We start from the raw sequence: 13,731 nt of genomic DNA, 5'->3' as shown, positions 1-13,731 counted from the left end.
AAGTATGTTTTATATTTTTGCTAATAATCTCTACTCACTAATAATATAAATATCGTTTTGAATAGGTGTGTGTATATAGGGAAAAGGAGAGAGGGGGAGGAGAGAGTTAAATCAACATAATAAACTTTGCAGGTTTTTTATATATTTTTTGCCGCAAACCTTATATTTTCGATAATAATTATCTATTTTAAATAATTTAATGAAATTAAATTAATTTTTTATTCCTATATTTCAATAATTTACATTTGAATGTAGTTTACTGTGAATTTATATTTAATTTAGGTCGCAATAATAACAGCGCAATTCGCAAGATACGCTTATCAACTATCAGAATGTCGCGAACCATGCGTGATAGATTCACTACGCATTATTCTGTGATTTTCTTAACAATTGCACGATTTATCGGGGTACATTGAACTTTGACAATACCTCGCTCTCGAGCGAGCATCAGAAATGGTTCAACGAGCGTATGGAGTTCTCTTCTTTCTTGTTCTCGTTGTCGCTCTGGAAAAATAATCGTAGCAGCTATGTACGATGTTACGCGCATGACTTGTCGCGATAAAAGAACATCGATTGCCAGTTTGTGTAAAGTCTCCGATCTGTTTTTGCGATTGTACATACGTCGTTAATTAATGCTCAACATCGCGCGTTCGTAAGTTTGTTAATACGACTTTGATACGACACGTGCTCATTTCCTTTCTGCGTTTTTATCTACTCTCAAGGGACGGTGTCTCGCAATTTTTCTTATATCAGAATTTTAAAATTTGTGTCACAATTCGTGACACATTTAGTAATAATAGAAATAACTAAAACGCCGATTTTTATGTAAGTGAGCTTCTATATGATATTATGTTTTAGTATGAAAAAAGCATGATTTTAATTTAATAAACTTAATAAATTTTATAAAGTAAAAAAAAGAAAAAATTTTATATAAAATTAACGTTATTATTTTATTTTGTAAAATAAACATTAATAAAATTTTATATAATTAATAATAACATAAAAAAATAAAAAAATATTTGTGTAGAAATAATTCCCGCATTAAGTTAAAATTTATATAAAATTTATTCTAAATATATATATAATTTTTCTCATATTTGTATATGTGCAATGAAAATGGTAGTCTTTAAAATCAACAACTATTTTGATCAAATTTTCGAATTCACTGATTAATATCGTACTATTTAAAAAAAAAAAAAACATGAAGAATTAGTCTGTTATTGATTTAGATAATAGAAAATAGTATTAATAATGAAATATTTTCTCACATATGCATATAAACTTCACAAGCAAATTTTATGCAACAGATTGTAAATTGTTTATGGGGCGAATATATTACAAAATATATATGTATGTAATATGTATAATGTCAAAATTTTGTTACGTATTTGTGAAATAAATGATATTTTTTTTACATTTTGTACAGGAATATGAAACATTAGTATTACTGTTATGTAATGTAAATTAATCAAACACAAATTACGAAATTACGAAACACAATATAACTTATTGTTAGGCGGTCATGGTGTTTAGCATTGCTACAGAAATAAATTAATTATTATCAAAAGGTGATGTAAATTATATGAAAAATCATAATTGTTTGTAATGATGGATTATAGATTAAAAAGTATGTCATTTAATGGAGATAATATTCACTCTATATATAGCTTCAATTCTCTTTGCTTCTGATTAAATTTGGTGATATGAAGATTTTTTATTAAGATATAAAATAATCCCCATTTCTATTTATTACCGTTTTTATATTTCTTTTATCTCGGACAATAGTTTCAATTAAAGCAGCAATTATTTATAAAAACTAATGATTAAATATTTTAATTATCATATATCAAATTGTATGTATTTTATCTATATACCTCTAAACATAATTTACAAATATTGAATGTTTAGAATCTAAAGACAAATCTAAGATTTTCTATATTTATTATTTATTATTTATAAATATAATTTATTATTTATGAATAATTTATTATTAAAAAATTCTAATTATTTAATTTCAATTATTTAAAATATATAATATTAACATACATTGACATAAATGAGAAACAATTTGGATACGATTATTATCAACTTTAAATTGCGAATAAATAATCTGCAACTAGTATAACAATATAGTTGCATGTATATACATATGTATTTATATTACAATTTTCTTATTTATAAATGACTAATTATGATGCATAATCATTTTCTGCGTTTATAATGATAATTTTTGTTATGTTAGCGATTAGTTTAGCAAGACATGGCAAGATTTGACGAATTTATTCTAGAATAATACTTTTATCCGTACAGCAAGATAGCTATTATTGACGATATAATATATTCGCGATATAATAAAATGAAAAAATAAATATAATCTAAAATGTTTGATTTTTTCGCAATCGTCAATCTGTATGAATATTAATTATATTTACACGGCATTCTTCTCGATCCAGTCGATGTACGAAGATATGCGGGTGTACACAGTCGGATAGTCAGTAAGGGAACAGCGTTTCGCCCATGATACAAGCCCGACAAGTTTTTCATTAACAATCAAAGGACCACCCGAATCACCCTGCAAAAGAGGATTAAAGTGTTTTCTATCTTTTTTTTAACGATTCGCGCATGCATGAAATATTTAAAGTCTCGCCTAACGCTTGTGTAAAGTGATACAACTCTTTCGCACAACTGTTGCTCTTTCTTTTAATTCTTTGATTATCATGTATATGTTTATTTCGTAAAGAGTATCAATTAACCATCTTTAATAATTGTTAAAAATTTTTAAATTATATTCAGTTTTTCTTGAATGTATGTTTTTATTAAGGATTAATTATCTAAATTAATTACTAAGTAGTTACTAAATTATATTAAAAACCCCCCAAATATGTAATAACTCAAATGTCTTCTACACAACTTACTTTGCAAGATCCTCTAGTGATGTTTGGATCGTTGGCACAGATCTGACTATCGTAGATATTGTGTAGAATCTTGTTGTACATATTCTTGCAATATTCCTGATCGGTTATGTAAATGGTAGCCTGTTGTAAGAATTTGGATCCGGGTCCATCTTGCTATAATTTATGTACAAGCGCGAAATTAACGCAATTAAATAGAGCTATAAAATTATGCTTTCTGCTACATTAATTTCGATAAATATTTTTAAAAATTGTAGCATAAACGCTGCATTTACCGCTAATCTTCCGAAACCGGAAACTCTTGCCGCAGTACCTTGCTGGATGACTTCGTCTTGTTTAGGCAAGGTCACGAATCCAATGTAACGCGATGGCTTAAACGGAGTGAACACCTAGAAAGAAAAAGTGCGTCAACGATAAGAAACGATGATATTGAAATTTGAAGAAAGTTGTTATAATTCAAAGGATAATTTACCTCGATCAGTGCAATGTCGTTAAGCCATGAATTATCACGATTGTATTCTTCATGGGAAATTACTTGTTTAATTATACGCGATACGCCTGAGCGGTTCAAATTTACAATGCCGACGACAATTATGATGTCCGCAGGTATTTTGCTATAAAAGCAATATAAGTATTAATTGAAATATGAAATTATTAATGCGCTGACTTTAAATACACAAGCTGTGATATTTCATACGCGATATTATTATTTCAAATTCTATGTCAAAATTAATTACTCTTCAACGCAGTGAGCGGCAGTAATAACGTAACGTTCGTTTAGGATAGATCCGCCGCAAAAATGGAAGGAACTTTTTCTCTTCTGCAGGGAGACCTACATAATAAATTTGAAATTAATTTTATCTGATGTATGTAGAATTTTCAATCTTCGAATATTTAAATAATCAAACTTAATATAGAATGTCAATGAAGTCTATATCGATGTTTGAAGCGCTGAAACTAAATCTGTGATATAAGAAAAAAATCTTATTTGCATAGTAAGATAATGTTATTTTATGAATCACTTAAACTCACCTGATATGGTATTTCACCCAGCGCTACATCTTCCCCATTTATGATTCGTGATTCGTACTGCAATACGGCAGCTATTGAGGCAATATTGAACTTATTTGAGCTGAAGCTTTTACTATAGAATTTATTTTATGTTTATTTTATGTTTATTTTAATATAATTGAAAATACATGTTGTTAATATAACGCTTAATTCAATTTCATTGAAAACCTGTAACTATGATAACAGTATTAATTGGCATTCGTCGTCTTTCATTTTGTGTGCGTGGAAAATATATATTTCTGATTGTTGTCAATCATATTTTAATATGTGGAGCTACTTTATGTTATATTTGATCTGTATTAAAATTAATAATTTATTTTTAATTATTATTTATTAATAAATCAAATCTATCTGCTTTCTTAAAAATAGAAGTATATCAAAAACGTAACATAAATATTATAACATAAATATTTTATTAAAAATTAGATGATTTATATATTTTATTTCTACATATATTGTGTTTAATTTACAATGTAGATATTATATGTTTTATTATCAGTCTATATTTGTTATATATGTTGTACTTACATTGGGAGATGGAAGTTATACTAAGAAGAAATAAAGCTGTGAATAACATCTCGAACGCGCGACAACAAGCCACGTTTGATTGAATATGAACACAAATGGACAAATTTATATACTTATCTGATAATAGTTGGCACCCACGTTAACAATGAATTGATCACCAAAAAATTGTATCTGAACATTGCAGATTAGATAAGTAAATTAGTCACCGATTGATTGCGATTACTTTCTATATCGGCCTTTTTTGCTTGTCAGTATATTCGCAATCTAAAGAGGTGTGTTGTAAAATATAAAAAGAATTTCTTGACACAGTATTTTTAATTGTGTACGGGTATAGATAAATAAACATGAACTCTAATCTTGGAACTATTAGAATTGTAAGAAAAATGAAATTGAATAAAGTTTTGTTAGAGCATGATACAGGTAAACAAATGATATTTTAATTAATTTAATTAATTAAAAAATATTTGTTGAAAAACATATTCAATTGTTAGGCATGTATTATTTTGTAAATATTACTTTACGTATATCTAAAAAAAAAATATTATGGATTTTGTAAGTATATATTTTCTTGTGATCTTGTAATATAATTTGTTATGTGAAGAAATTTATTAGACGATATAATGATTTTTTTGCAAAATTTTGTATATAATATGTATTGTAAATTACAATTATCTATTAGATATTGTTTTCTTTGTATAAACTCCGAATAATTCGTGATTGATTCATTGATACTTATATTTCTTCTTTGTGAAGATCTTGTTAAATTAAATATAAATTTTATGATTATATCAAATTATCATGGTTACCTTATCAGATTGCATCACAAAAATACAATAAATACATTACCATTATATTTATTTTATGTATTTGGTGAGAAAATAATTTCAATGAGAAGTGAAGATAAAGGAATAAAAAATGTTTCTTATATAATTTTATATATATGTAGATAAAACTTTTGTGTACAGAGTCTTCAATGTCAAAATGATAAGAAAACGTTTATTTATTGGAACTGTGTATCGTGTGTAAAGAGAAATAATATCGACATATATAATATCGATATACCTATATCGAATGTTGATCTCATTCTTTATAGATTAATTTTACACACAGCTAAAAGCATTTTTTCTGTACTATAAAAGTTATTTCACTCATCATCTAATAATGGCAGCTAATGGATAATAATTCGTTCGATTGTGGATACATTTTTATTTCGAAACATTGATACAATTTTGATCGTTGTAAAATAGTACTTTTAAAATCATTTTCGTGGTCTTTTATTTTCGCATCCATTGCGTTAAGATGGACCAATTGTGAGCTGTTTTTATTTAATTAGGATAAAATAGCCGTCAGTCAATGTGGCTATCCCCGGTGGTGTCATAACCCATTACGAAGGCACCTGGTTGAGTGACCTTTCGATCGATATACCAGGACAGATGTGAAACTACATCCAAAGCGATGTTGGATTGACTCCAGATATTTTGAGAAAGTCTCTTATGTTTTGATAATGCTATAAAGATATTATTTCTTTTATATTGCAAGTTAAATGCACTTTTAAATGAATTAGAGTCTTGAATAATGCAGCGCTAAATTGAAAATCAGTTTGCTTACTTTATTATCCTTAAATTGCAGAGATATGTACAATCCCAATAATGGATATAAGGAATACTAATGCATAAAAATACATATAATTTTTTATTGCTCTCATTATTGCTCATATGAGACTGATGTTCGACATTCAGTTTTTAGATTTTTCTCTTGGCGATAAGCTGAAATAAACGCTATATATATATATATATATATATAGGAACGGCAGTTATTGGAGAATTCGTTTAGCACAGTCGAATATATCGAACATCGTCTACGAATGCGCGTACGCAATATAGGTATGATACAAATAAAAATATGTAAAAATTTTTTTCTGCGCAGCGAACGAATCTAGTAGTCTGTCTGAAATTTCGATGTGCAAGCACAACATAGTTCCATGAGAGCCGAGATACAGAAATTTCTCGTATACTATTATTGCATGTATCGTATGATGCAAAGTGCACTTGTTGATCTTTGAAAACGTCAATATTTATGTTTGTATATACATATGTATTATTTTACGACCTTTTGTAAGGAGAAAGATAATGCTTATTATTACTAATAAAACACAAAGACATAAGTAGAATTTAATATATGTAATAACGTTACATCGAAAGACTATCGAAGAGAGTAAATTTTGTTGAAGCAAATTTTATAAGGAGCTGTACATATATTCGAACTTTAAGAAAATGAAAGTTTATCAAATTATCAGAATTTGTTATACTTCATTCCACTGAACAGCTTCGCAATGTCGCCGCTGAATTCGGATGTTCTGGAAGCGCCATCCTTCTTTATCACGAAATCTTGACAGATAGCAGTGAGAACGAAATGCCTGGATTCCAAAGTAGGGACCGATCGATTCTCCCTACCTTAATGGAATGCAGTCTGGCTTACGTTGGTTAAAATCGAACTATCGAATGCGCTATTGCAGATAATTATACTGCTATATAAGTGAAGAGAAATTCTTTGTGTAAAAATATGTGTCGAGATATTTTGAAATTTTTAAATGCATTTTTAAAATGCAATATATTGCATTGATGGACGTTTCTAAAAATATGATTTCCAACTTATCACTGAAAGTGACAGAATCTACAAGGACTGCTTGCGTGAGACGTAACGATGCGTCTGACAGTTTCACAATTCTTGACTTGACCTGGAGATTCTGTAATCGTGATATCTTGGAGTGTAATAGGAGGCAAAAGGTCGATCGATCTTACCGACCAGAGAAGAGATATTGAGAACCGCTGTTCCAGGACTCACCTGCGTCCGATGACCCCACATTCAGAGCTTTTCATTGATCATGCAGGTAGTGAAATAATCTGAGTGCACTTACTTGTGCAATCCTACATCCGATTTGTTTATGTATATGAACGTGAAAGTACTCAGAATCTTTTCAAATTACATAAATCTATCAGTAGCGGTAAACAATACAAAGAAGATAAGAATGTATAAATATCCGACAAGTAATAATTAGACATATGCTATTTTTTGTTACCAGTAATGATTCCTATATTAATTTTTTCTAATCATAAAGCATGATTATGTTGAGTACAGAAGATATAGTAAAATTATCTGATATATAATATTATTTTTCTCTATTAAGGTTTTACATCATTTCCAATATTTAATGAATTTTTTAGCAAGAAAAATCGTATTGTTTTATAAGAAATATGTCAAAATATTAGAATTATATCTTTTAGATTGATATATAATCAAGAGAAAATAGAGTTGATCAATGGGAACAATTATGAATTGACATATGTAATATTAATATATCTTTGTATAATGCACTTAGGAAAATTAGAGTTGAATTAAATTCAAATAAACAAGGCCGTAGAAACTTCTTGCACTGAAATTTTTAACAGTTATATATAGTATCAAGGGAGCAGTAAACGGAACACGAGTTGCAAAGTTTCGAAGGAAATATGAGGAATCAGGAAATCCCTCTTTCGAAATTTGGAATAATTACACAACTCTCACGTTAATTATTTAAGATGCAAGATTATCTTCTCCATATTCTATTCTTATTTTTTCGCTTTTTACAAAATTAGCTTTATTACAGAAATTGCATGTTTACAATCTAAAGGCAAATCAAATTAATTAATTTCTTTTCAGTTTATTTAAATTTAAAAATCTTAAATGTTCCAGATTTTCTATATTTATTATTTATTATTTATTATTAATAAATATAATTTATTATTTATAAATTTCTAATTATTTAAAATATATAAAATAGACTTACATTGACGTAAGTAAAAAAAAAATTTGGACACGATTGTAGACTTTGAACTGCGAATAACGTTTAGTATCTGTAACTAGTATAGCAATACAGTTGCATGTATATGTATATGTGTTTATATTACAATTTTCTTACTTGTAAACCATGAATTATGACACATAATCATTTCGTACATTTATAATAATAATTTTTGTTATGTTAGCACAATCAGTTAGAAATCAGTTTAGCAAGATTTGACGACTGTATTCTAGTATAACACTATTATCCGTAATTCAAAGTAGCTATTAACGATACACTAATCGCGATGTAATAAAATGAAAAAATAAATATAAAATATTTGATATCCTCGCATATCTCTCTGTCAATCTGTATCAATGTCAGTTATATTTACACCGCATTCTTCTCGATCCAGTCGATGTACGAAGGTATGCGGGTGTACACAGTCGGATAGTCAGTAAGGGAGCAGCCTTTCGCCCATGATACAAGCCCGACAAGTTTTCCATTAATAATCAAAGGACCACCCGAAGCACCTTGTAAAAGAGGATTGAAGTATTTTCTATTTTTTTTTAACGACTCGCATGCATGAAATATTTAAAGTTTCACCTAATCCTTGTAAAGTGATACAACTGTTGCTCTTTCTTTTAATTTTTTGTCTATTATGTATATGTTTATTTCGTAAAGAATATCGATTAACTATTTTTAAATTATTTAACTTTTTGAATTATATTTAGTTTTTCATATGTATGTTTGCTAAGGATTAATTATGTAAGTTAATGCCTAATTAGTGTTATTAAGGATTATATTAAAAACAAATAATAACTCAAATGTCTTCTACACAACTTACTTTGCAAGATACTCTGATAATGTTCGGATCGTTGGCACAAATATTAGTGTCGTAGACTTTGCCTTTAACTTTGTTGTACATATTCTTGCAATATTCTTGATCGGCTATGTAAATGATAGTCTTTTGTAAGATGTTGGATCTGTCTTGCTGTAATTTGTGTAGAAGCGCAAAATTAACGAAATTAAATAAAGCGCTAGAATTATGCTCTCTGCTGCATTAATTTAGGTAAATATTTCTAAAAATTGTAGCATAATCGATGTTGCATTTACCGATCTTCCGAATCCGGAAACTCTTGCCACAGTACCTTGCTGGACGATTTCGTCTCATTTGGGTTTGATTTCGTCTATATCGGCCTTTTTTGCTTTTTGTCAGTATATTCGGAATCTGGAGATGTGTTGTAAAATATGAAAGGAATTTCTTGACACAGTATTTTTAGTTATGTGCAGGAAATGGATAAATACACATGAATTCTGATCTTATAGAATTAACAAAGGGAGGACTAGGTATATAATACACACCGATTTGGCTCAACTTTAAATATGTTGTAGTACTAAACCGCCTGCTAATTCATTGGCACGACTCAATACTCAAGCATTTTAAATTCTGATTTATTTATTACATTATTATATTACCGTACCCTTAGGGATTCCTATCCCTAATTCTCTTGTTAGGTAGAGAATAATGGTTTACGCAAGTAGCGGGAACAGCTGCGATATAATCGAGTTCCTGGCAATAAAAAAATTTTTACAGCAGCAGCTGTAAGCGCTGACTGATCTTATAACATAATGTAGAAATAAAATTCCTTGCAGAATTTAAAAATGATTTTGGAGTTTTTAATTGCATTGCAAATCGATATTATTTTTATAATTGCAAGTGTTACAATATGCGAGTATAAAGTATAAAATTTAATAATAAAATAATAATTTTTTTATATGCATTGTCTAATCATTCACTTACAATTAAGTGCATATTTTGTAGAAATTTATATAAAAAAATTGGAAAAAGCAAGACTCGAATGTGCAGCGTTCTAGTTCGCAGTCTTATCTGCTGGGTTACGCTTGCTATCTGCAAAACTTATTCGCGTACTTATTGTTAGTACAGATGCACGAGAAACTTTCGATGCAAATTTCTCGCTAATGCTTGAGTATTGCGTGGTGCCAGCTATGTGAACCTAGCACCCAACGTTTTAAAAATTAAAAATGATAGCATTTCGTTTGTAGTTTTATCAATTAATAAATAAAAAAAATTTTTTAAATGACTCGCACCCGACATTAAGATATCGCAAATCCGCTTGCGCAGTCTTCTTTAGAATCGTTTCTAGTTGTTTGTAGTGATTTTCCTTTTGTTTGTAGTTGAGCGGTTCAAAAGTTATAAACAATTGTTTATTCGTCCAAGAGGTAAATTTGTTAATTTTAAAGATATCGCAAATCCGCTTGTGCAATCTTCTTTAGAATCGTTTGTAGTTGTTTGTAGTGATTTTCCTTTCGTTTGTAGTTTAGCGGTTTAAAAGTTATAAACAAATTATTTATAACTTTTGAATCGCTAAACTACAACCGAAAGGAAAATCACTACAAACAACTACAAACGATTATAAAGAAGACTGCGCAAGGGGATTTGAAAAATCTTAAAAATTGACAAAGTTAGCTCTTGGACGAATAAACAATTGTTTATAACTTTTGAACCGCTCAACTACAAACAAAAGGAAAATCACTACAAACAACTACAAACGATACTAAAGAAGACTGCGCAAGCGGATTTGAAAAATCTTAAAAATTGACAAAGTTAGCTCTTGGACGAATAAACAATTGTTTATAACTTTTGAACCGCTCAACTATAAACGAAAGGAAAATCACTACAAACAACTACAAACGAATCTAAAGAAGACTGCGCAAGCGGATTTGCGATATCTCAATGTAGGGTGCGCGAATCATTAAAAAAATTTTTTTTATTTATTAATGGATAAAACTACAAACGAAATTATTGTTACTACAAACAACTACAAACAAAATGCTATCATTTTCCGTTTTAAAAAATTAATTTTTAAAAAGTCGAGTGCTAGGTTCACATAACTAAATGATTTTTATTGATCCCTACGGTCCTGGTATCGCAGACCTAAGTAGTAAGCCCAGAGATTGGTCAGCCTAATCGCACCTACGTAGTCGGAAGTATACGAATACGTTGAGAGCGGCCGCAAGGCAGAGACGCGTGTAAAAATATTTAAAATAAACGAAATTTATATAAAATGATCTTTATTGATCTTTACGGTCCTTGTATCGCGAGTCTAAGTAGTAAGCCCAAAGATTGGTCAGCCTAATACGTTGAGAGCGGACGCGAGGCGGAGACATATGTAAAATATTATTTTAAAAAACGAAATATATATATATACATATATAAAATAATCTTAATTAATCTTTACAGTCCTGGATCGCGACTGTAAGTAGTAAGCCCAAAGATTGGTCAGTCTAATCGCAACTACGTGGTTGGAAATACGCGAATACATTGAGAGCGACCGCGAATCGGAGACACATGTAAAATATTATTTAAAAAAAGCAAAATATATATAAAATGATCTTTATTGATCTTTACGGTCCTTGTATCACGAGCCTAAGTAGTAAGTCTAGAGACTGGTCAGCCTAATACGTTGAGAACAGACGCGAGGCGGAGACACGAGACACGTGTGAAATATTATTTAAAAAAACGAAATATTTATAAAAAATGGAAGTGATCTTCATTGATCTTTACGATCCTTGTATCGCGAGCCTAAGTAGTAAGCCCAGAGATTTGTCAGTCTAATCGCATCTACGTGGTCGAAAGTCGCGAATACATTGAAAGCGAGGTGGAAACGCGTGTGAAAATATTATTTAAAAAAGCGAAATATATAAAATGATTCTTTATTACTCTTTACGGTCCTGTATCGCGAGCCTAAGTAGTAACTCCAGAGACTGGTCAGCCTAATTGCATCTAAGTGGTCGAAAGTCGCGAATACGTTGAAAGCGGGATGGAGACGCGTGTGAAAATATTATTTAAAAAAGCGAAATATATAAAATGATTCTTTATTAATCTTTACGGTCCTGTATCGCGAGCCTAAGTAGTAACTCCAGAGACTGGTCAGCCTAATCGCATCTACGTGGTCGAAAGTCGCGAATACGTTGAAAGCGAGATGGAGACGCGTGTGAAAATATTATTTAAAAAAGCGAAATATATAAAATGATTCTTTATTAATCTTTACAGTTCTGCATCGCGAGTCTAAGTAGTAAGCCCAGAGACTGGTCAGTCTAATCACACCTACGTAATCGAAATTCGCGAATACATTGAAAGCGAGGTGGAGACGCGCCTAAAAATATTATTTAAGAAAACAAAATATATACAATGATTCTTTATTAATCTTGACAACTCTGCATCGCGAGCCTAAGTAGTAAGCCCAGAGACTGGTCAGTTTAATCGCACCTACGTGATCGAAAGTCGCGAATACATTGAAAGCGAGGTAGAGATGCGCCTACAATTTAAAAATACAAAATATATAAAATGATAGCTATGTGAACCTAGCACCCGACTTTTTAAAAATTAATTTTTTAAAATGGAAAATGATAGAGGTAAATGAAAGAGGTAAATTTGTTAATTTTAAAGATATCGCAAATCCGCTTGCGCAGTCTTCTTTACAATCGTTTGTAGTTGTTTGTAGTGATTTTCCTTTCGTTTGTAGTTTAGCGGTTCAAAAGTTACTTTATAGATAGTTAAAACTTTGGTACAGTTTTCTAATATGAAAACGATAAGAAAACGTGTATTTGTTGGAATTGTGTGTAAAGAGAAATAATATCGAAATAATATATTATAAATATATAACATCGAAGTTTTATATTGGATACTGATTTCATCTTTTATATATAATTTCACACGCAGTTAAAAGCATTTTTTTCTGCAATATAGAAGTTATTTTACTAGCCATCTAATAATAGCAGCTAATGGATAATAATTCGTTCAAATGTATGATAAATAATTATTTCAAAATGTCGATACAATTTTAATCGTTGTGAAATAGTGATTTTAAAATTTTTCTCGCGATCCTTTATTCCCATCCATCGCGTTAAGATGAACAAGTTGTGCGCTGTTTTTATTTTAATTAGGATAAGGTAGCCGTCAGTCAATGTGGCGTATCCCAGGTGGTGTCATAATCCATTACGAAGGCACCTGGTTGAGTGACCTTTCGATGGATATACCAGGACAGATGCGAAACTGCATCCAAGGTGATGTTGGATCGGCTCCAGATACTTGGAAATATGTTCATGATCATATGTTCTGATGATGCTGTAGAGGTGTTATTTCTTTTATGTTGTGAGTTAAACGCACTTTCAAATGAAGAAGCTTGAACAATTCAGTACTAAATTGCACATTCTAAATATCAGTTTGCTTACATATTATTTTTAAACTGTAGAGATATGCACAATTACAATGATGAATATAAAGAACACTAATGCGTAAAAATACGTATAATTTTTTATTGCTCGCATTATTGTTCGATATTCAATTTTCGAAATTTTCAAAGCAGCAGTTAT

At 29.8% G+C, this 13,731-nt stretch overlaps 2 protein-coding genes across 2 annotated transcripts in view; one reads left to right on the top strand and one right to left on the bottom strand.

Annotated features, from left to right (window-relative positions):
- Positions 1–13,731, top strand: part of Hwt (SH2 domain-containing adapter heavyweight) — a 160,578-nt gene that overhangs the window by 12,913 nt on the left and 133,934 nt on the right. The gene's annotated exons all lie outside the window — the stretch shown is intronic.
- LOC145935429 (chymotrypsin-2-like) lies at positions 2,147–4,834 on the bottom strand. The gene is made up of 7 exons (XM_083036768.1): positions 4,512–4,834; positions 3,945–4,015; positions 3,650–3,744; positions 3,385–3,526; positions 3,188–3,301; positions 2,916–3,068; positions 2,147–2,572 (listed from the first exon to the last, which is right to left on the bottom strand). Exons 1-7 carry the CDS (start codon positions 4,558–4,560, stop codon positions 2,429–2,431), a joined length of 768 nt encoding a protein of 255 aa, XP_082892894.1. The 5' UTR covers positions 4,561–4,834; the 3' UTR covers positions 2,147–2,428.

The sequence above is a fragment of the Prenolepis imparis genome, unplaced genomic scaffold (genome assembly GCF_030444845.1).
Source record: "Prenolepis imparis isolate NDT839.2.m4 unplaced genomic scaffold, iyPreImpa1.0 SCAF_4, whole genome shotgun sequence".
NCBI lineage: Eukaryota > Metazoa > Arthropoda > Insecta > Hymenoptera > Formicidae > Prenolepis > Prenolepis imparis.
This window is presented reverse-complemented; position numbering and strand designations above follow the sequence as displayed.

Excerpts from the sequence above, each read along its gene's own strand:
- LOC145935429 (XM_083036768.1), bottom strand. The coding sequence starts at position 4,560 with ATGTTATTCACAGCTTTATTTCTTCTTAGTATAACTTCCATCTCCCAA. Across the intron at positions 4,016-4,511 it reads TATAACTTCCATCTCCCAAT|CTGCCGTATTGCAGTACGAA; the intron begins GTAAGTACAACA and ends TTGCCTCAATAG. Across the intron at positions 2,573-2,915 it reads TCACTAGAGGATCTTGCAAA|GGTGATTCGGGTGGTCCTTT; the intron begins GTAAGTTGTGTA and ends CCTCTTTTGCAG.